The sequence below is a fragment of the Nomascus leucogenys genome, chromosome 21 (assembly GCF_006542625.1).
Source record: "Nomascus leucogenys isolate Asia chromosome 21, Asia_NLE_v1, whole genome shotgun sequence".
NCBI lineage: Eukaryota > Metazoa > Chordata > Mammalia > Primates > Hylobatidae > Nomascus > Nomascus leucogenys.
The window spans coordinates 27,169,488-27,196,192 of record NC_044401.1 but is presented as its reverse complement, the minus strand read 5'-3'; the positions used below and the strand labels follow the sequence as shown (position 1 = coordinate 27,196,192).

Below are 26,705 nucleotides of genomic sequence, written 5' to 3'. Positions count from 1 at the left end.
AGAGATCAGCACAAACTTCTTGCCAGCTCCTCTAGGCATAAAAGATCTCTTTTGTGCACCACATTCTAAGGTGAAGCCAATCTTCTCTCAGCTATCCTCTGCTGATGGCAGCAATGACTCTATACTTCAGAAAAGACTTCTCACCACTATCAACTAGCAGTAATCCCTTCAGAAAAGTCCCACTTTAATCCAGTTGATTAAAGTGCTATTCTTGATCATTAGAATAGAGGCTATATGTAGGATTAAATTAAAATGCTAATTTCTTTTCTTTCTTTCTTTCTTTCTATTTTTGAGACAGAGTCTTACTTTGTCACCCAGGCTGGAGTGCAGTGGCATGATCTTGGCTCACTGCAACCTCCGCCTCCTGGGTTTAAGCGATTCTCCTGCTGGGACTGCGGGCACGTGCCACCAAGCCTGGCTAATTTTTTTTGTATTTTTAGTAAAGATGGGGTTTCGCCATGTTGGTCAGGCTGCTCTTGAACTCCTGACCTCAGGTGATCCACCTGCCTTGGCCTCCTAAGGAGCTGGGATTACAGGCATGAGCCACTGTGCCCAGCCTAAAATGCTAACTTGTAAGCACACTGATACCTGCTAATGTATATCATTTGCACAAAAACTGATAACTAGGTCTGGTACAATGGCTTATGCCTGTAATCCCAGCACTTTGGGAAGCCAAAGTGGGAGAAGGATTCCTTGAGTTCAAGACCAGCCTGGGCAACATAGCAAGACCCTGTGTCTATTTTTTTTTTTAAAGGATTACTTATCTATCTGCTTATATTTGAATTTGAATTACCTTTTTAGATTTGTTACTATGTTTATTTCTCCTTACTTTAAAAAATATTATTGGCAATTGAAGAGAGTTTTCCTTGATCAGTGGTGTCTTTGCATAAATTGTTATGCCAGCCGGGTGTGGTTGTTCACTCTTGTAATCCCAGCACTTTGGGAGGCTGAAGTGGGTGAATAACTTGAGGCCAGGAGTTTGAGACCAGCCTGGCCAACATGGTGCAACCCTGTCTGTACTAAAATTACAACAATTAGCCAGGTATGCTGTCGCACACTTGTAATCCCAGCTACTCAGGAGGCTGAGGCACAAGAATCTCTTGAACCCAGTAGGTGGAGGTTGCAGTGAGCCAAGACCATGCCATGGCACTCCAGCCTGGGCAACAGAGTGAGACTGTCTCAAAAAAAAAAAAAAAAAAAAAAAAGGCTAGGTGTGGTGGCTCACATCTGTAATCTCAGGACTTTGGGAGGCCAAGGCGAGTGGATCACCTGAGGTCAGGAGTTCGAAACCAGCTGGACCAATATGGAGAAGCCCCGTCTCTACTAAAAACACAAAATTAGCCGGGCGTGGTGGCGCATGCCTGTAATCTCAACTACTCGGGAGGCCAAAACAGGAGAATTGCTTGAACCCGCGAGGTGGAGGTTGCAGTGAGCTGAGATTGCACCACCGCACTCCAGCCTGGGCAACAAGAGCAAAACTCCGTCTCAAAAAAAAAAAAAAAACGTTAGGCCGCCTAATAATCCCTAACACCCCTGTTCACTAAACAGCAACTAAAAAAGGTAAACAGTTAAAGGCAGAGTAGTTCAAGCAAATAACTAAAAACAATGATTCTAATATATCAAGGGAGAATATTATTTCTCAGGATGTTTCAGGGACTTACAGTATGTAGAATATATCTCATATAGCATCAGATAAATCCATATCCATTTTGGTTTGGTATCCCTATAAAAATAAATTATGATTTTATACAGACTGCATCAAAGTGGGAAGATAATTGATGAAATCTGCAAACATACCATATTCCATAGACCATTATTAATAACGTCACCTCCAGTTGTGATTTTGGATGTATGTTCATTCTTAAGCTGAATTTCAATCTTTCCACCACGAAGTGCAATCAGGAACCACGCTGAGTGATCAATAGATTCTGCATATAGTATCACGCCTTCTGAATCATATGTCCGGAAATCAAATTCTGCTGAAAATCTAAACAATGGACAAAGAGAGATCCTTAAGAGTGAGAAATACAGAAAGCTCAATGCATTATTCTTTTTTTCTTGTACTGACAAACAGTAATACAAAGAGTCAATTATTTCTTTTTCTGGAATTAATAAAAGAGAAGGGCAGAATTAGACTGCTCATGTATTATCTCTGGTTCCATGTATGTTTAAAATTAAGTTATTATATTTTCTTGCTTATTCTTGGAAACTTTTCCCCAGGGAACAGATGCTTTGGTAATTTGTCATCTTTCTGTGGCTTATGTTTTGAAAGCACCTTCCAAATGCTGGAATTAATACACAGATATAAGTATCAGTCATTCTATATCTCTCCTGGAGCCTTTTATACACTATATAATCTGACATTAAGAAGTGGTAGTTTTTTGTTTTTTGTTTTTGTTTTTGTTTTTGCTGTATCCATAAGTGATCATAAAATGTGTTACAATTTCATTGTTGGTTTATTCATCAAAAGGCATATTTTCCCTATAATTTCACATGTCAGGAATCACTCATGGAGATCTACAAGATGGCAGATGACTGCAGACATCATTAAGCCTTCATGTGTGGTAAGAAAGGTAAAATTTAAAAACTTAAAATATATCTATTAGCTTTCCTAAAACTCCAATTGCATAAGTCACTGTTGTAGAATACACAGAAGGAAAACTTAAAAGACATAGTCTCCCACGTGTTTGGGGGTATCTGAGTGCTGGCAACATCTGTTGCTATTAAGACTCTAGACATATATGTAGCTATTACAGGGGAGAAAAGTCTTAGGATGCAGGACTTAAAATAACATGTGTTGATTCAGTATCCTTAAAACACTTCAATGAGAATCAGCATTGAAGTTTCCAAGGGACTAGCAAATCCAAATGATTGACAAAAGACAAACAGGGAGAAGGTACAATAGGTGTATAACTATTAGTCACCTAACTTAAAATAAAGGCAATTTAAGTTAAAGAGTCTGGACTTCAGATAATTGCTAAATTAGGCAGGACAGAATCCCACACTCTTACCGCAATATAGTATAATAGTAATAGCAATAGAGGCACCATTTGCAATGGGGCACAGATCTCCCTCAAATGGAACAAAGAAAAGGTGACAAAATGAATGTTTTCATCTTTAGAATTCCAAAGAAATATTTAAAAAGAGGTAAAATGTGGAGTAAAGTATGTTGGATGGATAACAATGTAGCAGGAATTTACTGAACTCAGATTAAGAAAAAAAGAACAATTTTGCTTGGAATAAGGACTTCTATGCTCTTTCATAATTATCTGAGCATTTTGCTGATGTGAAGCAATATTATCTTGCCAAAATCCAAATCTGTGTATGCTCAGGATCTTCCAGTAGTTGATTCTATTATGGAGATAATTTCCTTTTCTTTGTAAAATCAGGTTGAAATCATAGTTTCAAAGGGTCATGTTCTGCATATTTTGTTTCCGGAATATATCATCAGCATATTGATTCATTACAATGGGGAACAATTCACTCTTTTTCACAAGCATGGTAAACAGGAAAATAGAGTGAATTTGTTGACATTCACGTAGGGAAAGTATTTGATAATGAGCAACAGATGGAAAGAAATTTGCAAAAATAAATAAAAGCACTAGCTATTTGTGTTGATCACACAGGGGGCAGTTTATAAAAATTCATCAAGCTATACATTTAATCTAATGTGTACATTTCGGTACATACTTTATATTTCAATGAAAAGTTTAAAATAAATAAATAATAAATTCTGGAAAAAATAATTTGACCAATTCCGATCCCATGTTAGAGATCAAACTACTGTGAATCGTCAGTGAGAAATGAACAAACTCCTGGAGACTGGCTCCAGGACCTCTGGATGGTATCAATATCCACAGATGCTCAAGTCCCTTATATAAAATGGCATAGTATTTGCATATAACCTATGCACATCCTCTCACGTACTTTAAGTCATCTCTACATTATGTATAATACTCAATACAATGCAAATGTTATGTAAATAGCTGTCATACTGTATTGTGTCTTATTTGTATTATTTTGTATTGTATTGTCATTGTGTTTTTTTCTGAATATTATCTACCCGAGGTTGGTTAAATCCACAGATGAGGAACTCAAGGATTTGGAGGATCAATTGTATTCCTAAAAGTGTTATTTACTAGAACTAGTATTTTTCTCTCATTATTATTCTCATAGCAGGGAAGGGTTTTCTCCAATCTCTATCATTGGAAGATATTACTTGCTCTGTGATGTTAAAGGAAAAAACCACATATTGGCAGAAATAAGTGTGGAAGGAGCACAGTTACTTAAGTATTTACGTAAGTTATTGATCTTAGAATAATTTTCAATGTTTTTAATATTATCTATGAATTTAGTTGAATTATTTAATGAATAATCATTCATGTATCTAACATTAAATTCTAAACATACATGCTTATTTAATTAAAATATTTTAAAATTTGAACTGTATAATCTGTCTCAAGTATTTTTCCTTCTCATTATTCCAAAAAAAATCCAATTTCTTTCTTCTACTTCCAGCAATGTATGCTTCTGAGAAAATCTGATAACTCAAGTACAATTATAGCAGATCACCTGAGGTGATCACCTGAGGTCAGGAGTTCGAGACCACCCTGGGCAACGTGGTAATACTCTGTCTCTACTAAAAATACAAAAATTAGCTGAGTGTGGTGGCTCACAGCTGTAGTCCTAGCTACTCAGAAGGCTGAAGCAGGAGAATTGCTTGACCTGGGAGGCGAAGGCTGCAGTGAGCAGAGATTGCACCACTGCACTCCAGCCTGGGCAACAAAGCAAGACTCTGTCTCAAAAATAAATAAATATAACAAAATAAAAATTGGATCATAAACATTGCTATAAAAAATAAAGTGGAATCATGACTAAAAAACATAAGCATTTGCTTCATTTCTGAACTCAATCTAACTATGATAATAATGGATAAAGTATTTAGATAGCCAACTAAAATTATGTAATGTATGTCTTTAAAATGCCACTTAAGCAAGTTTAAATTTTTTCCTTAATAATTTTGAATATAATGATATTCTAAAAGCAATACTGGGTATTTTTTATTACCTAGTTTTCATAACATGTGTAAAGAATAATGGAAATTTCACAAGTACATTACATCTACTTTCCCAGCTTCTTAGTAAATATGCATTTTCTACAAAAGGAATAATATGGAATAATGTAAAATGGTCATTGGGGAACGTCAGCCTAGAATGACTCAAAAAGGTTTTAGCATGAAAATTACATGTGTGAAGGAGTAAATTAACTTTAGGGTTCCCCAAGTCATCTGATTGGTAATATGACTACATTATCTGATAGGTAATACAATTTCACACACTTCAAACCTTTTCAGCCACTTTTCTTCTGCCCTTATCTGCTTAACCTCTAGAGATTATCATTGGTGTAGGTTCCTCACCTGCTGATTTCTGGCAAACGAAATTTTAAATATAAAACAACCCCTGCAAACTGCTCCGCCAAGTAAAGTAATTCATACTTTGTGTCAAGGTTCAAGGGAAGGCACACTGAAACAACCTGGAATAAAAGAAACCAAATAAACAACAAGGAAATCAAAATGCATAGGTTATTGCTTAATGTCTGTGTGAGGTCACGCATTTTTGTTTGGTTACTAATGTATCATCTGTAATACACTAAAATAATTCAGAATATTTTTGGTAATAATAAAGACATATCTTCCATTTCCTTGTATAGTCTATCTATCAGTATAACCTCCAAGAATACGTGTGTTTTAAAGTCTCGTTCAATGTGCATGGCTTTTGATCTTTGGCTTTAATACTTCCTTTGCAAATTTTCATCCTAAACACAAACTCTTTCTCCAAGAACCAATATATATTTCCTTAATTAACTGTCAGGTATAATATCTCCCACGAATTATGTCTGAAAATTATTTTTATTTGAAGTCAGAAATAGGTGTAAGAATTAATGTACCAATAAACAGCACCTCATTCATTCACTCGTTCATTTATTAAGCAAAAGTTTTCTGAGCAAGAATGTGCTATCTAGATAGTAAAGGGAATACTGGAAAACATGAAGGAAATAAATATAAATTAAGATCTCATAGTCTCCAAGAAATTTACAAGAACAGTATTTAAAGTCATCACATATGATATCAAGTATTTTTTTCTACGAGTGAAAACTAACATTATAACGAAAAGCTCTTAACATATAAATTATTGAGCACACATGAAGATATTTTGAGGAGAATTACGTACATAGCCCTGTATTAAATATAGGCCCAGAAATAACATTTTATTTCCCCTTAAAACTTTTATAAATCGATTTCAAGGCAGACAGTGATATGTAACTACACCAAATGCGGAAATAATAAAGGACTAAATTACAAAATAGACGTTCACACAACATGGCATTTCAATGAAGTAGTATCATACCAAAATTACTACACATGCCAACTAGCTTATTACCAAGTAGGTTGCATATTATTGAATGTGACATTTTTCTGGACATACACAGCTTTGTTTTGGCAACAGCTATAGAGGTATGTGTGTATACTTAGTTAAATCATTATTTAGGCATTTTTTATGGTCTGCCTCATAATAATATATAATTTTACCTTCACTTGTCAAAAAAAAGATGCAGAAAAAAAGAGCTCAGATGGTGACATTTATTTCAATGAAGTAAAAATGAGCACCCACCCCTAATATTCAATTCCTGGGTCAATTATGCATTAAATCTAAGTAACTAAAAGCAAGTTTGAGAGACACAGATTAAGAAACCAACCTCTCTGAATTATGATATACTTAAACCCCACTAAATCCTAGAAATGGTTAAAAGGGTACATTAAAACTGCACTTGTACCCTCTGAAATTTTATGAGCACTTTATAAACCCTAAAATGCCTAAGGCATGATCAAACTAGTCAGAGTGGAATCCAGAAAAGTAGACACTGGAAAATGTTTTCACTGAACTTTCTATGGGAGATTTTTTTTCATAATTTCATAATGAGGGCTATTAAACTCAGCTTTTCTTGATTTCTTAAGTAAACATACAAGTTGTATTTTATAAATGTACAGACTACAGACAAGTACTCTCTAAACTGTGACTCTATCCTCTTTTTTTTAAACCCAGCCACTAATTATCCCCAATGTTTATGACTTACATGACCATAATTATTAAATAATCATGACTCATAACCTGCTTAAAGCTACAGCAATTATTGCAGAATGTCTGTATTTTCCTGACTTAACTCAGCTATGTGAAAATAAGTATCTAGGATCTCTCATTTTAGAAAACAGGTGAGAAGTTAAGCATCGTAAAATGTTTACCTCACAACTCTTCTGATCTTGGGCAAGTTTGAATCCTTTCTTCCCATCACAATAGCAAGTGTAACCTCCAGGGTAATTGACACAAAGCTGAGCACACATGTTCTCAGAGCATTCATCTATATCTGAGGTAAAAAACACACACACACACACACACACACACACACAAACTTTAATATCCCCTAAATGTTCAATCTTATAGGCACAGGAATATTATGATTGTAGTAGGATATAATCAATGATAATCGAACCTTAGGGAAAGAAATACTATGACATAAAACTACATTTAAATATAATACTTAACATGGAAATTTAAACGAGTTACAAGTATAATTTTTATTTACATATTTGAAACAAAAATTAATTTATAACTTTCAGTGATTAAGTAAAGTATAAAAATTCTACCAAATTTCTCATTTTGAATTTGAAGAAAAAAAAGATTGAGAATCTCAACTTAAATATCATTTCTGATTATTTGAATTTCATTGAGATTACCTCGCAATTCATTGCTTTGAAAAAAAGAAAACAGAAATGAGAAGGGAAAGAGGAAGGGAGAGGATGATGGGGAAGTAAAGGAAAGGAAAGGTAGGGAAGGGAAGGGAAGAAAAGACCCCTTTAACTGAAGGTTGATAAAATCAGGAATTAAATGACAATATCAAGAACATTGGAACACTCATAATGCGATAATTAATGGTGGCAGTGAATTTAGGGAAATATCTTTTTTTTAAAAAAAAAAAACCTCACTGTGATGTAATCTCCCATATTATGAAATCTTCTATATGGTCCCTGTCCCTACTCCATATTTTGAGAAAATCATTCTTGGAAATTTATAATATTATGTTGAAGCAAACATCTATCTCAGAGTTACATAAGATCACTGACATTTTCATTGGATATGCCCTATGACCTTTAAAACTCTACAAGCTCATAAATGCTATTATTGAATATGTTCTCATAAAATAATTTAAAATAGATTCCCAAAATTAATAATCCTTAGTATTAAAATTGCACATTATTAAAGTTATAGATAGATAAGAGTCATATATAAATCTTTTTAAAAAATATGTCATTCATTAAATAAAACTACAATACAGGTGATGAAGTTGGCTAATGATAATTCTGCAGACATCTAGAGTTTTCCACGGTAATTTCTATCTGCAATGGTGGGAAAGCAGAAATGTGTTGGGGGGGGCAGGGGAATATTTTTGGTGATTGCAAAAGGAGATAGGACATCAAAATCTCAAAAGCAGCATACGTAGTTAAAAAATATATTGTAAAATTATTATTGATTTAGGCAACTTCATAGAGACAGAAAACAAGATTAGAGGTTACCGCCGTCAAGGCAACTAATAAAAGAAAACTCACTGCTTAATGATTACTGCTGAAGAGTTTCTGTTGTGGCTGATGAAAACGTTTTGGAAATAGCAGTGATGGCTGCATAATGGCATGAATGTAATTAATGTCACTGAATTGTACATTTAAAAATGGTTAAAAGAGTACATTAAAACTGTACTTGCAGCCCCTAAATCTATTTTTTAAAAGGTACATTATACATATGTGTGAATATACATACATACATATATATACACATATATATACACACATATATATACACATATATATATACACATATATATACACATATATATACACATATATATACACACACACACACACACACACACATATATATATACACAGCCACAATAGGAAAATTAGTATTGATTAGTTCCAGCCATGGCAGTAAATCTGTTTTAAAATTTTAAAAAATCGAAAGGAAGGTATGAGATAATCTGTATATCATAATAAACAAACCTACAAACAAACAACTATAATATGTTGAAGCTTCCTGAGGCACACAGGGCAGCGCCACTGCAGTCACATGAAGTGATAGCACCTTTAAGGAGTTGCCCCAAACCCACAGGCTCTGACATTACCGATCAGTATTTCTTAAATTTCTAGAGTATTGTTATCATTTCTTTATCATGAGATAATAGAACTGTGTCATTTTTTATTTTAGAATAAATGATTTATTTATATATGCACAGAAAAATCACTGAAAAGCTTGGAATAAAAACTAAAGTTTTAACCATGCTCATTGTCTCACTAAGATGATTTTTAAGCTTGTGTCTTTCTTTTCTATCTACTGTTTTTCCTTCCAAAGTGAAATTCTCTTTATCTTTGAATATGATGTAAATGATGTGAAAATGTTTATCTTGTTTTTATCACACATGGAGGTCTCCAATTCATAGGTAGCTCAAAGGGCCAATTGGCACGCCTAACACTAAACTTAAAGACCATATGCCTTACATACTCTTACTCTGGAAGGAAGGAAGCCAATGATTACCCAACTGAACAAGCTATATTAGGGATAAGAAAATATGACTGTTGATGTCAAACAAAACCAATGCTTTTAAATATCAGTTCAGGGTTCACACCCACCCTCTCAACCATCAGTAATGATACCACCATCATTCTACCTTCACAAGACTTTGATTTGAGATTATATCTGTAGCCTTCGGGGCATTCACATTCAAAACCTCCTGGGATGTTCTTGCACACAGCTGTGCCACAAATGCTTGGCTTCAAAGAGCATTCATCCACATCTATAAATAAAATCACTATATTTAAAAAACATTCTTCCCATACCAGCAGACACTACCAAAGAACCTTTGATTTGTGTTTCCTGGATCTAGTTTAATATATGTAATGAGATAACAGATTGGCCTTCGGACCAAAAAACATTAAATCTATCATCATATGTTAGCTCACTAAATATGATTTCTTTCTACAAATGCATAGGGAATTTGATTGATGTTTGCCATGTTCCTTTCTAGTTATGTTAAGAAGGAGAAAGCTTTAGAAATTTTCTTATCTGCCAGGTTGTGGTACGAAAATAAATGGAGGTCTTGAAAACAGATTCACTCCATATTATCACAAGTATTTTTTGTACATTGGATGGCTCATCTATTCTATCTTGTTTCTTTGGAAATGAACAAACATCTAATTAGTACACTACTATTGTTGTCTAAAGTAGACAATAGTGATTCAAATTTAAAATAAGATTAAGGTCTCTAAGTACTCATAAATCTGCAGTTAATCCAATATGAATTTAGTGCTAAATGAATATGCCAGAAATTTCAGATGCATATATCACATTGCCAAATGAAGAAGGAGATAACATATTGATAGTAACTAGTTACTAGATGAGCATCTGTGAAGAAAACAAAACGTGACAGAAATAGTTCAATGGAGATGGAATTATTAGTGAACTATTCTGTGTACTCTCTGGAGAAAGACAAATTCAGAACAGAAAATATGTTTTCTATTCTAAAAATTGACAGCTTTTTTTCCAGATTAATAGTCAAAATTTAGGATATTATTTAAAATAACTTCCACAAAAATAATAAAACCAGTTCCCTTGTAGGAATTTTTCTATATTTTGGCTGTATCATTGCCAATATCCTGAGTGTGAAATTGTACTATCATATTGTAAACTGTTACCATTAAGGGAAAATGGGGTAAAGGGTATATAGCATCTCTCTGTATTACTTCTTACAACTTTATGTGAATCTTTAATTAATTCAATGTAAAATATCCAATTTTTAAAAAAGAGCTAAAAACTCTATGTTTTTGAAATAAAGTAAGCCTGAGCAACAGTGGGACACTGTCTCTACAAAGTATTTTTTCTTAAATTAGCCAGGAGTGGCCGGGCACAGCAGCAGTGCTGTAATCCTAGCACTTTGGGAGGCCAAAGTGTTCGAGACCAGCCTGAGCAACATGGTGGAACCCCACTTCTATATATTAAAAACAAAAAAGGAAAAGGGAAAAAAATTAGCCAGGAGTGGTGGCATGTGTTCTTGTTACTAAGGAGGATAAGGCATGAGGATCACTTGAACCCAGAAGTTGAGGTGCCTTGAACTATGATTGCACCACTCCACTCCATCCTGGGCAACAGAGGGAGACCCTGTCAGTAAATAAATAAATAATAAAATAAAATAAAATAAAATCAGTAAAAATATGTCACTAAGTGTATTTGGTTTGAGGCATATTTCAGGGAATTATTTAGATCATACAAGTTTAAGTTACAGTGCATTGATTTTATGACTCCAAACTGACTCTAATGTCTGATTGAAAGGTTTTATTATTTCAGCTGGGCACAGTGGCCCATGTCTGTAATCCCAGCACTTTGGAAGGCCAAGGTGGGCAGATGACTTGAGCTCAGGCATTCAAGACCAGCCTGCTCAACATGGCAAAACCCTGTCTTCACCAAAAAATACAAAATTGGACAGGCATGGTGGCGTGCGTCTGTAGTCCCAGCTACTCGGGAGGCTGAGGCAGAAGAATCACTTGAACCCGGGAAACAGAGGTTGCAGTGAGCCGAGCTCACACTACATTCCAGCCTGGGCATCACAGCGAGACTCTGTCTCAAAAAAAAAGGAAGAAGAAAAGAAAAGTTAAGCTTTATTCTTTCATCTTCAGACAGTTACTGGCAACTGGCTCCCAACCATTTCTACATCTTGGCAAAGGTCCCATTGTAATAGTGTTTTGTGTGTGTTTTGTTGTTGTTGTTGTTGTTGTTTTGAGACAGAGTCTCCCTCTGTTGCGATCTCGGCTCATTGCAAGCTCCGCCTCCCGGGTTCACGCTATTGTCCTGCCTCAGCCTCCGGAGTAGCTGGGACTACAGGCGCCTGCCACCACCCCGGTTAATTTTTTGTATTTTTAGTAGAGACGGGGTTTCAGTGCGTTAGCCAGGATGATCTCGATCTCCTGACCTGGTGATCCACCCGCCTCGGTCTCCCAAAGTGCTGGGATTACAGGCGTGAGCCACAGTGCCTGGCTGTAATAGTTTTTTATATATTCTTCTATCTGTTTTCTACGTTATTACTTACATATCATGAGTAAACAATAATGCAAATGAATATAAGAACAGATGTGGTCATCAGGAACATTCCTATTAATAAGAGCACTTTTGTAATCATTTACACATATATATGTGTATTAACTGAGTAGACAAGAATTAAATACTTTTTAATTTTTAAAAAGTCACAAATTTAGCCAGGTGTGGTGGCTCATGCCTGTAATCCCATGACCTTGCGAGGTTGAAGTGGATGGATCACTTCAACCCAAGAATTTGAGACCAGCCTGGACAATATGACAAAACTCCATCTGTATCTGTACAAAAGCTACAAACATTAGCCAGGCATGGTGGTGCATGCCTGTAGTCCCAGCTACTTGGGAGGCTGAGGTGGGAGGATCTCCCAGGAGGTTGAGGCTGTAGTCAGTTGAGATCGTTCCACTGCACTCCAGTCTAGGCAACAGAGCGAAACCCTATCTATCTTAAAAAAACAATAAAAACATAAATTCTTTAGAAAGAGACTATTAAAGTATTTAAGTGTAGAAGTAAGAATGGGTACTATTTGTTCACAAAATGCAGATGGTATCCAGCATTGTGATGGTTTTTCTATAACTTATGTTCTAATGACAGTCTTACTCTAAGCAGTCTCAAAATCCAAACTCAGACCTTCAAATAGGCAGATAAGAAAGATACATGGTCACAAATTAGATAACTGTTTAGAAGAATTTGTTGTTAATATAGTTCACTTTAGAGTTGTTTAACTGCAGTTTAAATAATATTATAGTACATTTTATCCTACTAAACACTGCTGTTCAGTAAGAGATAGACGATTTGAACATGAATCCAATTTAGGGCTTTACCAAAATATATATAAAATAAAGAGTTGAACAAGAAATTCACATTTTAACTTACCTTTTTTTTTTAACATTTTAGCAAAACAAAACAAAAAAAGCAGTGGAGGAGAGAACGTGGATATTATATTGTATCCAGTTTCTAAAGGCAAATTTTAAGTCCAGGTGGGAAATTTCGTTTTTAGTCATCCATACACCTGGTATGAATACTTGAAGATTTAGTCATAGCATTAACACAGCCAAACTGACAGACTGTATACAGAGAGAAAAAAAGTCAAAATTTAGGGATAGGAAAACAATGAAAAACAAAAGAAATACACTAGTAAAATGACTTGTTAGAAAGCTAAACTAACAGGGAATATTTAAGTCTGAAGAAGAAAAAGGAGTTATGACCAATGATATGATCTTAAAGGTATAAAGAGAAAGAAAACTAGATCTTTTACTTTCCCAAAACCACAACAGGAAATGAGGTGCCAGATGAAGGGCTGATGCTGGAAATCAGAAAAGTATTTCTGAAAAGGAAAAATAAAATGCAATGGAAGAAGTTATTGCAGTGGATTTCTTTCTATGGCTATGTATCTTACTAGAAGAGAATAAAAAATATAATGTCTGACAACAAAGGATAAACAATGATTTTGTAAAGTTTGTAGCATGCAAAGACTTGCATTGAAACGTGGCTTTATAATGAAATTCCTTATTGAAACATGCACACAAGTGTGTACAAGCACATACAATAAGAAAATTTTTAAAAATTTTGTTATCAGTACTGTAAACTAAAATGCAGGCCAGGCACAGAGCTCTCACATGTAAACCCAACACTTTGGGAGGCTGAGACAGGAGGCTCACTTGAGTTCAAGATCAGTTTGGGCAACATGATTAACCCCATCTCTACAAAAAATACAAAACAAAACTAGCTGGGCATGGTGGCATGCACTTGTAGTCCCAGCTTCTTGGGAGGCTGAAGTCAGAGGATCAATTAAGATCGGGAGGTCAAGGCTACAGTGAGCCATGATGGAGCCACTCTACTCCAGCCTGGGAGACAGAGTGAGACCCTATCTCTCAAAAACAAACAAAAACTAAAAAACAGATCCACAGTATCACAAGGCTTCAATGTCGATAAAAATGTGTTAGTATAAGCACTTATATATCATTTTTCCAAAAATTTGCTAGCAAAATTTCTCTAACTGGGATTATTCTTATATAGCAAATGTGTTTTAATTCTACCATCCTGCTCTTACCTTTACAGTCCTTCTTATTTGAAAGCATAACAAAACCACTTTTACAGGAACAGTGGTAACTTCCAGGTGTATTATCACAAATTTGACTGCAACCTCCATTTATATTTGAGGGATCTTTGCATTCATTTATGTCTAAAACAGGAAAAAAATAAATTATTTTTAAAGTAATATAACCTGCAGAGAACTTTTCAGGAGACCAATCCTGATGAGCCGGGGGGTGGGGGTTGTTATACATACCAAATTCACACTTTTCTCCTTGCCAACCTGGTTTACAAGTGCAAGTAAAAGAAGCTTTTCCATCTTTGCAGCTCATATATCCATCTTCATTGCATGGCAGAGGACTACACTGGTCTGGAATGGCTGAAGGAAATAGACATCTATTTATTTTTTTTACCTCATGTCATGGTAAAATAAAATTGTGTGCACTATAATAAAAATCCTGAAGCCTAGAACCAATGAAAAAAAGAAAAAACACAATTCCTTCCTTTAAATAATACTTTTCCTAAATTAAAAAGTGAGCCCATTAGGAAAATCTTTATAATTATTTTGTAAAAATAAACTACAGATGGCAGTAGTGGCCCATCTAGAGTGGCCGCTGCCAAGACGCCAGCTGCAGTGGGGATGTGGGCCAGGGCCTCCCACTCCACGGAGCAGATAGGAGCCCCACACTCCCCAGATGCTGCTGCAGCTTCCCTGTCGTGGCTACGGACCCAGGTGTCTCTGTGCTCTTGGGGGCCTGCTCCCGCTTCCAGGCTTCTCCCCACAGCAGGCATCCACTCTGATCTTAAAGGCATGGCCAGGGCTGCACATGCCATGGAGCTGGTAAAAGCCAAGGACAAGGGGGAGCTCCACCCCTTCCAAACTTGTGGGACAAGAGTCCCCTGAGTGCAGCTGCAGCTGCGCAAGCCTGGCTGGAAATCTGGGCATCTCTGTGCTCTTGAGGGCCTGGGGAGGCCTATTCTGCCCACCACAGGCTCAGAAGTGCCTGCTCTTGCTTCCTGGCCTCTCCTCACTCCTGGCACCCACTCTGGTCATGGAGCAAGGTTGGAGTTGAAGCCAGCTGTTGTTGCAGTCAAGCTGGGTGGGCATAAGCTCAGGGCAGTGCTAATGTGCCAGCACCCTGCCCCCTCCAGTCTTTGGGCTCCAACAAGCATGGGAAGGGAGCTGAGGGCAGCTCAGTGCTGGCCTGTAGGCACCCCCTTGGCACAAACAGCCTGGGTGCCATGAACAGTGGCAGGAGGTAGACAGCTTCCTAGGTGGAAAAGGGTGGGTCCCCTGTGAAGTCCCACCTTCAGGCTGGGGAAGGCCTGAGGCCTGTGGGCTGGGCTGCCAGTCCTGCTGACAGATGGGGGAACACTTCGTGCTTTTTCCTGAGCCTACCCATGGCAGCCCATGGACCAGTCAGCATGCACTTTCCCCCTCTGAAGACCATAAAAACCCCAGACTCAGCCAGAGCAGAACAGATATCCAGACAACCAGCTGCAGAAAGGAGCTACCATCTCCAGGGCCTCCTCTGTACTGGGAGCTGCAGATGTCGAATGACCTGTCTGCAGGGAAGAACCACCGTTTCCAGGCTGTCCTCTGCTGAGAGCTGCTGATGGGACAACCAGCTGCAGACAGGAGCCACCCACTCTAGGCCTACTCTCTACTGAGAGCTGCAGAGACAATGGGATGGCCTGGCTACAGAGAGGAGCCACCCGCTTCAAGGCCTCCTGTCTGCTGAGAGCTGAACACTTGATGGGACAACCTGCCTACAGAGATGAGCTACCCACTGAGGGTCTCCTCTGAGCTGTTCTAATGCTCAGTAAAGTTCCTGTTCATCTTGCTCACCCTCCACTTTTCTGCATACCTCATTCTTCATGGATGCAGGACAAGAACTCAGGCAAAGGCACCACCAGCCACAGAAGTTTCCAGCCAGAAAAGCAACACCCCAAAGATCCCATAACACTACTTTTGCATTGCAAGTATATACAGTATTTCATAACTGTAATTTAGATATTTTTCCAAATATATTACCTCATTTGAGCCTTAGAACAATTCCATGAGGTAGACAGAACAATACTATTCTCAACATTAAGAGAAAAAAGAGGCTAGGTGTGATGGCTCACACCTGTAATCCCAGCACTTTGGGAGACCAAGGCAGGAAGATCACTTGAGGCCTAGGCAACAAGGTGGAACCCTGTATTTACTAAAAATACAAAACTTAGCTGGGCATGGTGGCACATGCTTGTAGTCCCAGCTACTCGGGAGTCTAAAGTACAAGAATTGCTTGAACCTGGGAGGCAGAGGCTGCAGTAAGCTGAGATCATGCCACTGTGATAGAGCAAGGCTCTCTCTCAAAAAAAAGAAAAAGAAAAAGGAAAAGGAACTTAAAATTTACAATTTGGGCTAAGATGATGTAACAAGGAACAGATTTATCTTCCTGCCTTAAATAAGCAGAACTTCAGTCTAACTATGTAAAATAATGGTTTTTCAAACATTGGAGAACAGGAAGGAGAACACCATGATTCCTAAGGAAAAGAAAATAAACAAGCTGAGAGCTACAATTGGACCACATTACTCCCTGGAGATAGCTTCTATGCAACAGTGCAAGAAACACAAACAGAGCCCAGTGGTCTCCCTGGGTTGAGAAAACAAATATTGGAGTTTGGGGAGATCCAATTGGAATTTTGCTGGTCAGAGTACTATAAAGGCAGAGAGAGGGAAAAAATGTGTGTGTATGGAAAGAGAGAGAGAAAGAGAGAGAGAGGAAAAGAGAAAGAGTCTCCAGAGATCTGCAAAAAGATCCCCTAGGGTCTTTGGCTGAATGATGATTTGCACAGGAAAATTTCCAGAGCTCATAGAGGGATAGGGATAGTTTGTTTTAGACTAAGCAGACCTAAAATATTTCACAGTACAAAGGGCATCAGGTAGAATCCTCACAAGGACTTATTATTGAGGCTAAATGAGTTTTACGCTAATGGCTACTCCGGATTGCCTTAACAGAGCTTAAAATCAAACCTCAAAAGATTTGTTTTTAATGTATTCCACATAAGTTACCTAAATGCCACAACAAAATCAAACACTGTTGGGAAGAAGATAAGAAAATCCAGGACCCAGCAACGTAAGCTGTAAGCTTATTTTCTTTTCCTTAGGAGTCACAGTGTTCTGCTTCCTGTTCTCTAATGTTCAAAACCATTATTTTATATACTTAGACCAAAGTTCTACTTATTTCAGGCAGAAGGATAAACTTGGTCCCTGTTACATCATCTTAGCCCAAATTGAAAGTTCCAAGTTCTTTTTTCTATTTATACCGAGAATAGTATTGTTTGCTTGGTCCAGTAAACAATTAAAAATAAGTAGAGGTCAGATGCAGTGGTTCACTCTGCACTTTGGGAGGCAGAGGAGGGAGGACACTTGAGGCCAGGAGTTAAGACCAGCTTGGGCAACATAGCGAGATGTAATCTTTAAAATTAATTTAAAAAATAAATTCCCCAGCTGTGGTAGTTCATGCCTGTTGTCCCAGCTATTTGAGAGGCTAAGGGAGGGGGATAGCTTGAGTCCAGGAGTTTGAAGTTACTGTAAGCTATGATCACACCACTGCATTCCAGCCTGGGTAACAGTGAGACCTTATATCTGAATAAAATAAAATACAATATAAAATTAAATTAAATTAAAAAATAAATACTCATGTAAAGAAATAAGAAAAAAATAATTTATAACTAAGAGAAAAATCAATAGATGAAAATATATCCAAAATGAAAGAGATGACCAAAAATCAGAAAAATAAGTAAATAAAATTATTTTAAATGCACTCCACATGTTTCAGTAGTAAATATAGGCATGATGAAAAAAAATAAAATAAAATAGAAGATGTGGAGCAGACCCAAATGGAACTTATTGAAATGAAAAATAAACTATATAAAATGAAAAATACACTAAATGGGATTAAAAGTAAATTATACATGGGAGAAGAAAAGAAGAGTGAACTTGAAGACATAAAAACTATCCAAAATCAAGGAAGGACAGATAAGAAGTATAAAAACAATAAATACATAAATAAATTGATAAATAACTAGAGCATGAATGACTTGTTAAACAATACCAAATGGCCTAATACATGTTATTGACATTTCAAGAGAAGAGGAAAGATAGCAGGGAAAATGAAAAAAGAAATTTGAATAAATAATAGTAAATTGTTTTCTGAATTTGATGAAAACTATGAACACATAGATCCCAGAAGACTGCTAAACATCAATCAGGATAAACCTAAAAATACTGTGTCAAATTAGAGAAAACCAGGGAAAAAGAGAAATCTAAAACACAGTGCATACATAGAGAAAAAAAAAGCTAAGAATAACACCAGATTTTCCATCAGCATCTATTCAAGTGAAAGGACAATGGACAGACATCTTTGACATACTGACAGAGCACTATCAACATGGAAGTCTTTACCCAATAAAAACATCTCCCAAAAATAAAGGCAATATACTATTTTTTAATTTAAAAATATGAGAAATGCTGGGCATGGCGGTTCATGCCTGTAATCCCAGCACTTTGGGAGGCCAAGGCAGTCAGATCACAAGGTCAGGAGATCAAGACCATCCTGGCTAACACGGTGAAACCCTGTCTCTACTAAAAATACAAAAAATTAGCTGGGCATGGTGGCAAGCACCTGTAGTCCCAGCTACTCGGGGGCTGAGGCAGGAGAATGGCACGAACCCGGGAGATGGAGCTTGCAGTGGACCGAGATTGTGTCACTGCACTGCAGCCTGGGCAACAGAGTGAGACTCTGTCTCAAAAAAAAAAAAAAAAAAAAAAGAAAGAAAGAAAATCCATCTTCATCAGATATGTAGTATAAGAAATGTTAAAGGAATTTCTTCAGGCGGAAGGAACATGTCACATGGAAATGTGGATCTATGAAAAAGAATATGGAATGCCAGAAATGGTAAACATATGAGAAAATACAGAACAATGTTTTCTGGGCCAGGTGCCAATGGCTCATGCCTGTAATCCTAGCACTTTGGGAGGCCAAGGTGGGTGGATCACTTGAGGCCAGGAATTTGAGACCAGCCTAGGCAACATGGCAAAACCCTGTCTCCATAAAAATACAACAAAATTAGCCAGGCCTAGAATCCCAGCTACTTGGGAGGCTGAGGCACGAGAATGATTTGAATCCAGCAGAGGTTGCAATGAGCTGAGATTGTGCCACTGCACTCCAGCTTGGACGACAGCACAAGACTCTGTCTCAAAAATAAATAAATAAATAAACAAATAAAACAATATTTTCTCATTTGATAAGCTATTTATAAATTAACATATCATGGAGTTTATAATGTATAATATTAAAATGTAAGGCAGAAACAGCACAAAAAAAATAGAGGAAATGAGGCCTGGCACAGTGGCTCATGCCTGTAATGCCAGCACTTTGGGAGGCCAAGGCAAAAAGATCACTTGAAGTCAGGAGTTCAAAACTAGCTAGGCAACAAAGTGAGACCTTATCTCTACAAACAAATTTAAAAATTAGCTAGACATGGTGCTACATGCCTGTAGTCGTAGCTACTAAGGAGGCTAAGGCAGAAGAGAAGAAGGATTTGAGACAAGGAGTTCAAGGTTGCAGTGAGCTATCATTACCCCACCACACTCCAGCCTGGGCTAGAGAGTGAGATCCTGACTGAAAAAAAAAAAAGAAAAAGAAAGAAAAGAAAAGAAATGAGTAAAAAAAGTTTGAGAAGCATAATTAATAACAGAGGAGATAAAATGGAATCAACTCCCCCCCCAAAAAAAAAACTCAATTAAGCAATACAATTGCCGTAGGAAAAGAAAAAAATGGGATTAACATTTAACATAAAAAGATGGGATTAAGAGACTTTAACCATCATCAATGGTAACATTAAATGTAAATGTCTATAGTCTAACACTCCAATTAAAAGACAGAGATTGTCAGATTGGAGAAAACAGCAAGACCCAAAAGAAACTGACTTGAAATATAAACACACTGGTATGTTCAAAGTTAATGGATGGAAAAGTAAACCATAAAAACACTGATCAAAAGAAAGCCAGAGTGACAATATTAATATAAGATGGATTTTAGAATAAGGAATATTACCAGAGAAAAAGAGCAATATTAAGAAGTACAAAGTAGTAGCACTTTGGGAGGCCCAGGTAGGAGGATTGCTTGAGGCCAGGAGTCAGACCAGCCTGGAGAACACACCCAAGACCCCATCTCTATAAAAAATAAATTAGCCAGGAGTGATATGTGCCTATAGTTCCAGCTACTCAGAGGGCTGAGGCAGGAGGATTGCTTGAACCTAGAAGGTTGAGGCTGCAGTGAGCCATAATTGCACCATTGCACTCCAGCCTGGGCAACAGAGCAAGAGCTTGTCTAAAAAAAAAAAAAAAAAAAGTACAAGTAAAGATCAATTATAGTGCCTTGTTTATTTTCTTCCTAAAATATCAAAGCACTTTATCGATATGGCAAATGACAGGCCATTTGTTTTTTATTTGTAATTTCTGTCCCCTCATTTGACACTGCAATAGTCCCATGGTTTCTGCACATTTCCACACCAGCTTCTCAACTTCCCAGTCAACTGTACATGTTCTTCCCATCCTTCCAATACTTCCAATACTCCTAATACTGCCAATATTTCTATCTCTTCGCATATGTTAGCCAAAGAAAATTTTTATTGTTAAATAAATAAATAACCAACCTAGCTAATGCCTAATTAATTCCATAATTTTTTTAAAAAGTCTTCATAGGATCAAGTTTTTTTGAAATGTGGCAATACATAAGGTATTAGTTTAAAATCATAGAAAAGAAACTAATAGAAAATTTTTAACAAAATTATTATTCTTCTGTTCTTTGGTAAATTTTAAGAAAAGATAAAGCATGAATTAAATAATTAAATATATGTGTTCAGACAAACTCTTCTCCCTGTGTAATTACAAGCACTTTAGAGAAAAACACAGTTAAATGAATATCTAGAGAATGTCAATCCTGGATGCAAAATATTCTCTGAACAAGCATCACAATTTATGTACTGTGGTTGAACCATTTGCTTTTACTAATTTACCAATTTCCCAACAAACAGTCAAAAATAATATACCAGAATTATCATTAGGCCCCTTGTGAACTTCAGAGCAAGAAAGCTAATTTGATTCATATAACATTTTCCACATTTATATTATCAGTGCCAAAAAGTTAGAAGAATAAACATGGCTCTACTTTGAGCTATTAATCTACTGTAACATTTAGTCACACTACATGATTACGCAACAACAGCGAAAATAAAGCTGTTGGGAATAAAAATTCCGAAGCTGATGACCTAAAGCTTACTAAACACAGAACACTGTTCAGTTTAAACATTAGGCAAAAAAATTCATTTTGAGTAATACAGCAGCATTTACAACTATGAACAAGTATTTTAAATGCAGTTTGAAAATACTTCCTTGCTGGGCATACAACCCATCAAAGGATCACTTCTCAATTTTTAAACATTAGTTTATATTAGCATGGGTGTACTTTACCTACAGAGTTTTTGTTTTGTTTTTTCAATTGATGGTAGAAGTGCTTACCATTGACACAGCTTCTTAGGTCAGGATAAGCATTAGTTGACTGACGTGCAGCAGTGAATAACCCAGTTTGAAAAGAGCGAAGACAAACTGAAAATAAAAACGAACATAATCTTCTTAGAGTAGACACACATACTTGATCTGAATTCATGGTAGGAACTGTCCCAAGAGGTAGGATATTTATGCTCCTGTAGATTCAAAAGATTCAGTCTTCAAAATGCAACACTAAATGTTTCCATCTACCTTTCTGAAAAATTAAAAATCTACAACCAAGATGGCAACAGATACAGAATCATAAAAAATAAGTCTGTGACAGCTTCTTCTCTCTGGAGAAGAACCTTAAAGTCAGAAGTGAAAAAAACCTTGGTTTAGCACAGAAATTTATTGTCATATAAGTCTATGTTTTTAATTCCACAGCAGAAACAAGATGTTACCCTCAAATCTACTGACCAGAGTCTGATTTATAAAGTATATATAATTAAGTCAATAGAATCAGTTCATGTTTCTACTTGCTATAGGCTACTTCCAATTCTTCTAATGTTGCCCTGAGATTAATACAATAATATTTGTATAATGCTTCTATATTACTAAACAGGTTTACTTCATTCCCTTAATTCTTCACTACAACCCTGTGTAATCAGATATAGCAACCTGGTAGATATTGCTAGGAAACTAAGAAATAACAGCTGGAATTGTAAAGATGAAATACTTTGCGACTTTAACGTAACTAGGAATTACTTAGTGACAAAAATATATTTCTTAACAGGCACTAAAGACACTATATGTATTACTTCATTGTTCAGTCACCAGCTTGCTATAAAAAAGATGGCGTTTTACTTAGCTTTTGCCGAGGAACAAACCACCCCCAAAATTAGTAGCTTAAATAATCATTGTATTTTTCTCATGATTTGCGGGTCAAATATTTGCAGAGTTTGGTTGGGTTGTTTGTCTCTGCTGCCAATGGAGTCAACCAGGATGGCTGGGGCAGGGGACTGCATCCAAGATGGAGCTAATGTTCTTTGGCATCTCTTTCCATATGATAGATCATGCTTCAAAGTTCTCCATGTGGGTGTTTCTCTTAGCATGCTGGTCTTCAAGTGGCACTTCTTTCATGACAGCTAGCTTCTAAGAGAGAGAAAGCAAGCTGCCATGGCAGTTACGGGACACTGTATAACTTCTATCATATTCTATTGATCAAAGGGGTCCCAGGGTCCACCCAGATTCAAAGGGTAGGGTGTGGGTGGGGGATTTATTCTACCTCTTGATGTGGACACAGCAAAATGACACTGTAGAAGGGTATGTGGAATGGAAGACATTTTTAAACCATCTTTGGAAAAATACAATGTATCACAGACAGATTAAAAGATTCATTTGAAGTCAGTATGTGTTTAAGTTACCTATGGCTGCTATGACAAACTACCACAAATTTAGTAGCTTTAAATAATAAAAATTTATTGTTTTACAGTGCTGAGAGTCCAAAACCAAAAGGGCTAGCAGGGATCCATTCCTTCTGGAGACTTCAAGGAAGAATCCCTTTCCTTGCCTTTTCCAGCTTCTAGAGGCCATCTGCATTCCCGGGCTCATGGCCTCATCCTTGTATGTCTACCAGTTCTTGCTTTATCATTCCATATCTGACTCCATATCTACTACTGACTCTGGTCTACCTGCCATCCTGTTATAAGGACCCTTATGGTTTTATCGGGTCCTCTCAGATATCCCAGGATAATGTCTCCATGGAAAGATCTTTCATCACATCTGCAGTTTCCATTTGCCATATAAGGTAACAGTCACAAGTTCTAAGGATTAGGACATAGATATGTCTGGGGCGGGGAGGGGCAGGCAGGGTGGAGGAAGGAGGTCATTTTTCAGCCTACCATGGTGAGTTAGAATATTTTCCCAAATAAGTCTTCCCTTACACATTGTGGGGGTGTTTCTGGAGCCCCTATCTTAGTCCACTTTGTGTTGCTATAACAAAATACCACAGACAGGCTAATTTATAAAAGAAATAAATTTACTTCTCCCAGTTCTGGAGGCTGGGAAGTCTGATATCAAGGTGCTTCAGCATCTCATGAAGGCCCTCTTGCTACACCATCCCACAGCAGATGGCAAAAGAGTTAGGGCAAAAGAGCAAGAGGCTGAATTTGCAGCCCCAAGCCCTTTTATAATTGGTGTTAGGCCATTCATGATGGTGGAACCCTAATGACCAAAACACCTCCCATTAGGCCCCACCTCCCAACACTGTTCCATTGGGAATTAAGTTTCCAGCACATACTTTTTGAGGGTCACATTCAAAGCCTAGTATTTGCTCCAGCCCCAAAAATTCATGTCCTTCTCATGTGCAGAATACATTCATTCCATCTCAATAGCCCGGATATGGTTTGGCTGTGTCCCCACCCAAAATTTCATCTTGAATTCGAATCCCCACAATCCCCATGTGTCAAGGGACAGACCAGGTGGAGGTAATTGAATCAGGGGGGCGATTTTCCCCATGCTGTTCTCATGATAGTGAGTGAGTTCTCATGAGATCTGATGATTTTGTAAGTGTTTGGTAGTTCCTCCTGTGTTCATTCTCCTTCCTGCTGCCTTGTGAAGAAGATGCCTTGCTTCCTGATACAGTTTGGCTGTGTCCCAACCCAAATCTCATTTTGAATTGTAATAATCCCCACGTGTCAAGAGCAGGGCCAGGTGGAGATAATTGAATCATGGGGGCAATTTCCCCCATACTGTTCTCATGGTAGCGAGTAAATCTCACAAGATCTGATGGTTTTATAAATGGGAGGTCCCCTGCACAAGCTCTCTTGCTTGCCACCAGGTAAGAAGTAACTTTGCTCCCCATTCACCTTCTGCCTTGACTATGAGGCCTTTCCAGCCATGTGGAACTGTGAGTCAATTAAACCTCTTTTACATTATAAATTACCTAGTCTCAGGTATGTCTTTATTAGCAACATGAAAATGAACTAATACACTTTCCCTTTGCCTTCCGCCATGATTCTAAGTTTCCCAAAGCCTCTTCAGCCATGCTGAACTATAAGTCAATTAAACCTCTTTTCTTTATAAATTATCCAGTCTTGGGTATGTCTTTATAATAGAGTGAGAACAGACTAATATAAGCCCCAATGTCTTAACTCATACTAGCACCAACTCAGAAGTCCAAAGTCCAAAGTCTCATCTAAATCAGATATGGGTGAGACTCAAGGCATGATTCTAAGGCAATTCCCACCAGCTATGAGTTTCCAAAATGCAATGAGATAAGCGTGATAGACGTTTCCATTATGAAAAGGAAAAACAGGTAAGAACAGTAACTGGTCCTAAGGAAGTCCAAAACCCATTAAGAAAAACAACATAAAATGTTAAAGCTCTAGTATAGTTTTCCTTGATTCTATGTCCTGACTTCTGAGCACACAGGGGTAGGGGTTGAGCCCTCAAGACTTTGGCCAGCCCATCCCTAAGGCCATGCTGCAGCTCTCACAGGTTGGAGTCTTGTGCCAGCAGCTCTCCCAGACAGAAGTTGCATACTGGTAGCCCTGTAGTTCTGGGCTCTTGGGGCTTCCCAACTCCCATGGCTCCACTAGGCATTGCCCTGGTGGGGGCTCACTATAGTGGCTCTGCTGCTATAACAAGCCTCTGCCTGGGCATACCCAGGCTGCCCATAATAACCTTTGAAATCTAGGTGGAGGCCACCTTGACCCCACAGCTCTTGCATTCTGTGCACCTGCAAAATTAACACCACATGAATGCCACCAAGGCTTATGAGGTATGTACATTCCAGAGTGTTGGGTTGAGATGCACCTAGGCCCACTTGAGCCATGGTTGGGATGGCCAAGGGACACTGTGCTGAAATTCAAGCAGCAGAGTCCCTAGGTCATACAGAGCACTGGTGGTCCTGCAGGTGCCCCTCTGGAAACTGCATCAAGGTCTTGCTCTGGGCCAGTGATAGGAGAGGCAGCCTCAAAAATCTCTCAAATGTCTTTGAGGTCTTTCACCCATTGTTTTGAAAAACAGCACCTGGCTCCTTTTATTTATTTATTTATTTTAATTTCAACAGGTTTTGGGGGGAATAGGTGGTGTTTGGTTACATGGATAAGTAAGTTCTTTAATAGTGATTCCTGAGATTTTGGTTCATCCATTACCCAAGCAGTGTACACTGTACCCAATATGTAGTCTTTTATCTTTCACCCCACTTCCACCAGTTCTCCCAAGTCCCCAAAGTCCATTGTATTATTCTTATACCTTTGCATCCTCATAGCTTAGCTCCCACTTATGACTGTGAATATACAATGTTTGGTTTTCCATTCCTGAGTTACTTCACTTAGACTAATGAGCCCCTGGCTCCTTTCTATTCACGGTAGTCTCTTTGGCAAATGGTAACTTGGGACACACCCTTGGTTTGCTCTCCTAAAGACCTTTTCACTCTTTATATGACCAGGCTGCAAATTTCCCAAATATTTTTGCCCTGATTCCCTTTTAATTATAAGTCCCATCTTTAAATCATTTCTCTTCTTCTCATATATTACTGTATGCAGTTAAAAGTAGCCACAAAGGCTGGGCATGGTAGCTCATACCTGTAATCCCAGCTCTTTGGGAGGCTGAGGCATGCGGATCACTTAAGGTAAGGAGTTTGAGGCCGCCTGGCAAACATGGCAAAACGCTGTCTCTACTACAAATACAAAAATTAGTCAGGCATGGTGGCACACACCTGTAATCCTAGCTACTCGGGAGGCTGAGGTACAAGAACTGCTTGAACCTGGGAGGCAGAGGCTGCAGTGAGCCAAGATCACACCACTGCACTCCAGCCTGGGTGACAAAGCAAGACTCTGTCTCTAAATAAATAAATAGATAAATAAATAAATGTAGCCACACAGTTCCTTCAATATTTTGCTTAGAAATCTCTGCTATCCTAGTACTTATCT

General features: G+C 37.6%; 1 protein-coding gene across 1 annotated transcript in view; it reads right to left on the bottom strand.

The window, feature by feature from the left end:
* The window catches only part of LOC100600356 (protein S), a 98,645-nt gene that overhangs the window by 18,904 nt on the left and 53,036 nt on the right, over positions 1–26,705 (bottom strand). Inside the window, exons 4-10 of the mRNA XM_003261687.3 lie at positions 21,799–21,885; positions 14,482–14,604; positions 14,245–14,376; positions 9,778–9,903; positions 7,301–7,422; positions 5,417–5,532; positions 1,798–1,987 (exon numbers count right to left, since the gene is read on the bottom strand). Of these exons, the coding sequence (XP_003261735.1) occupies positions 1,798–1,987; positions 5,417–5,532; positions 7,301–7,422; positions 9,778–9,903; positions 14,245–14,376; positions 14,482–14,604; positions 21,799–21,885 (896 nt within the window). The remainder of the gene's footprint in view (positions 1–1,797; positions 1,988–5,416; positions 5,533–7,300; positions 7,423–9,777; positions 9,904–14,244; positions 14,377–14,481; positions 14,605–21,798; positions 21,886–26,705) is intronic.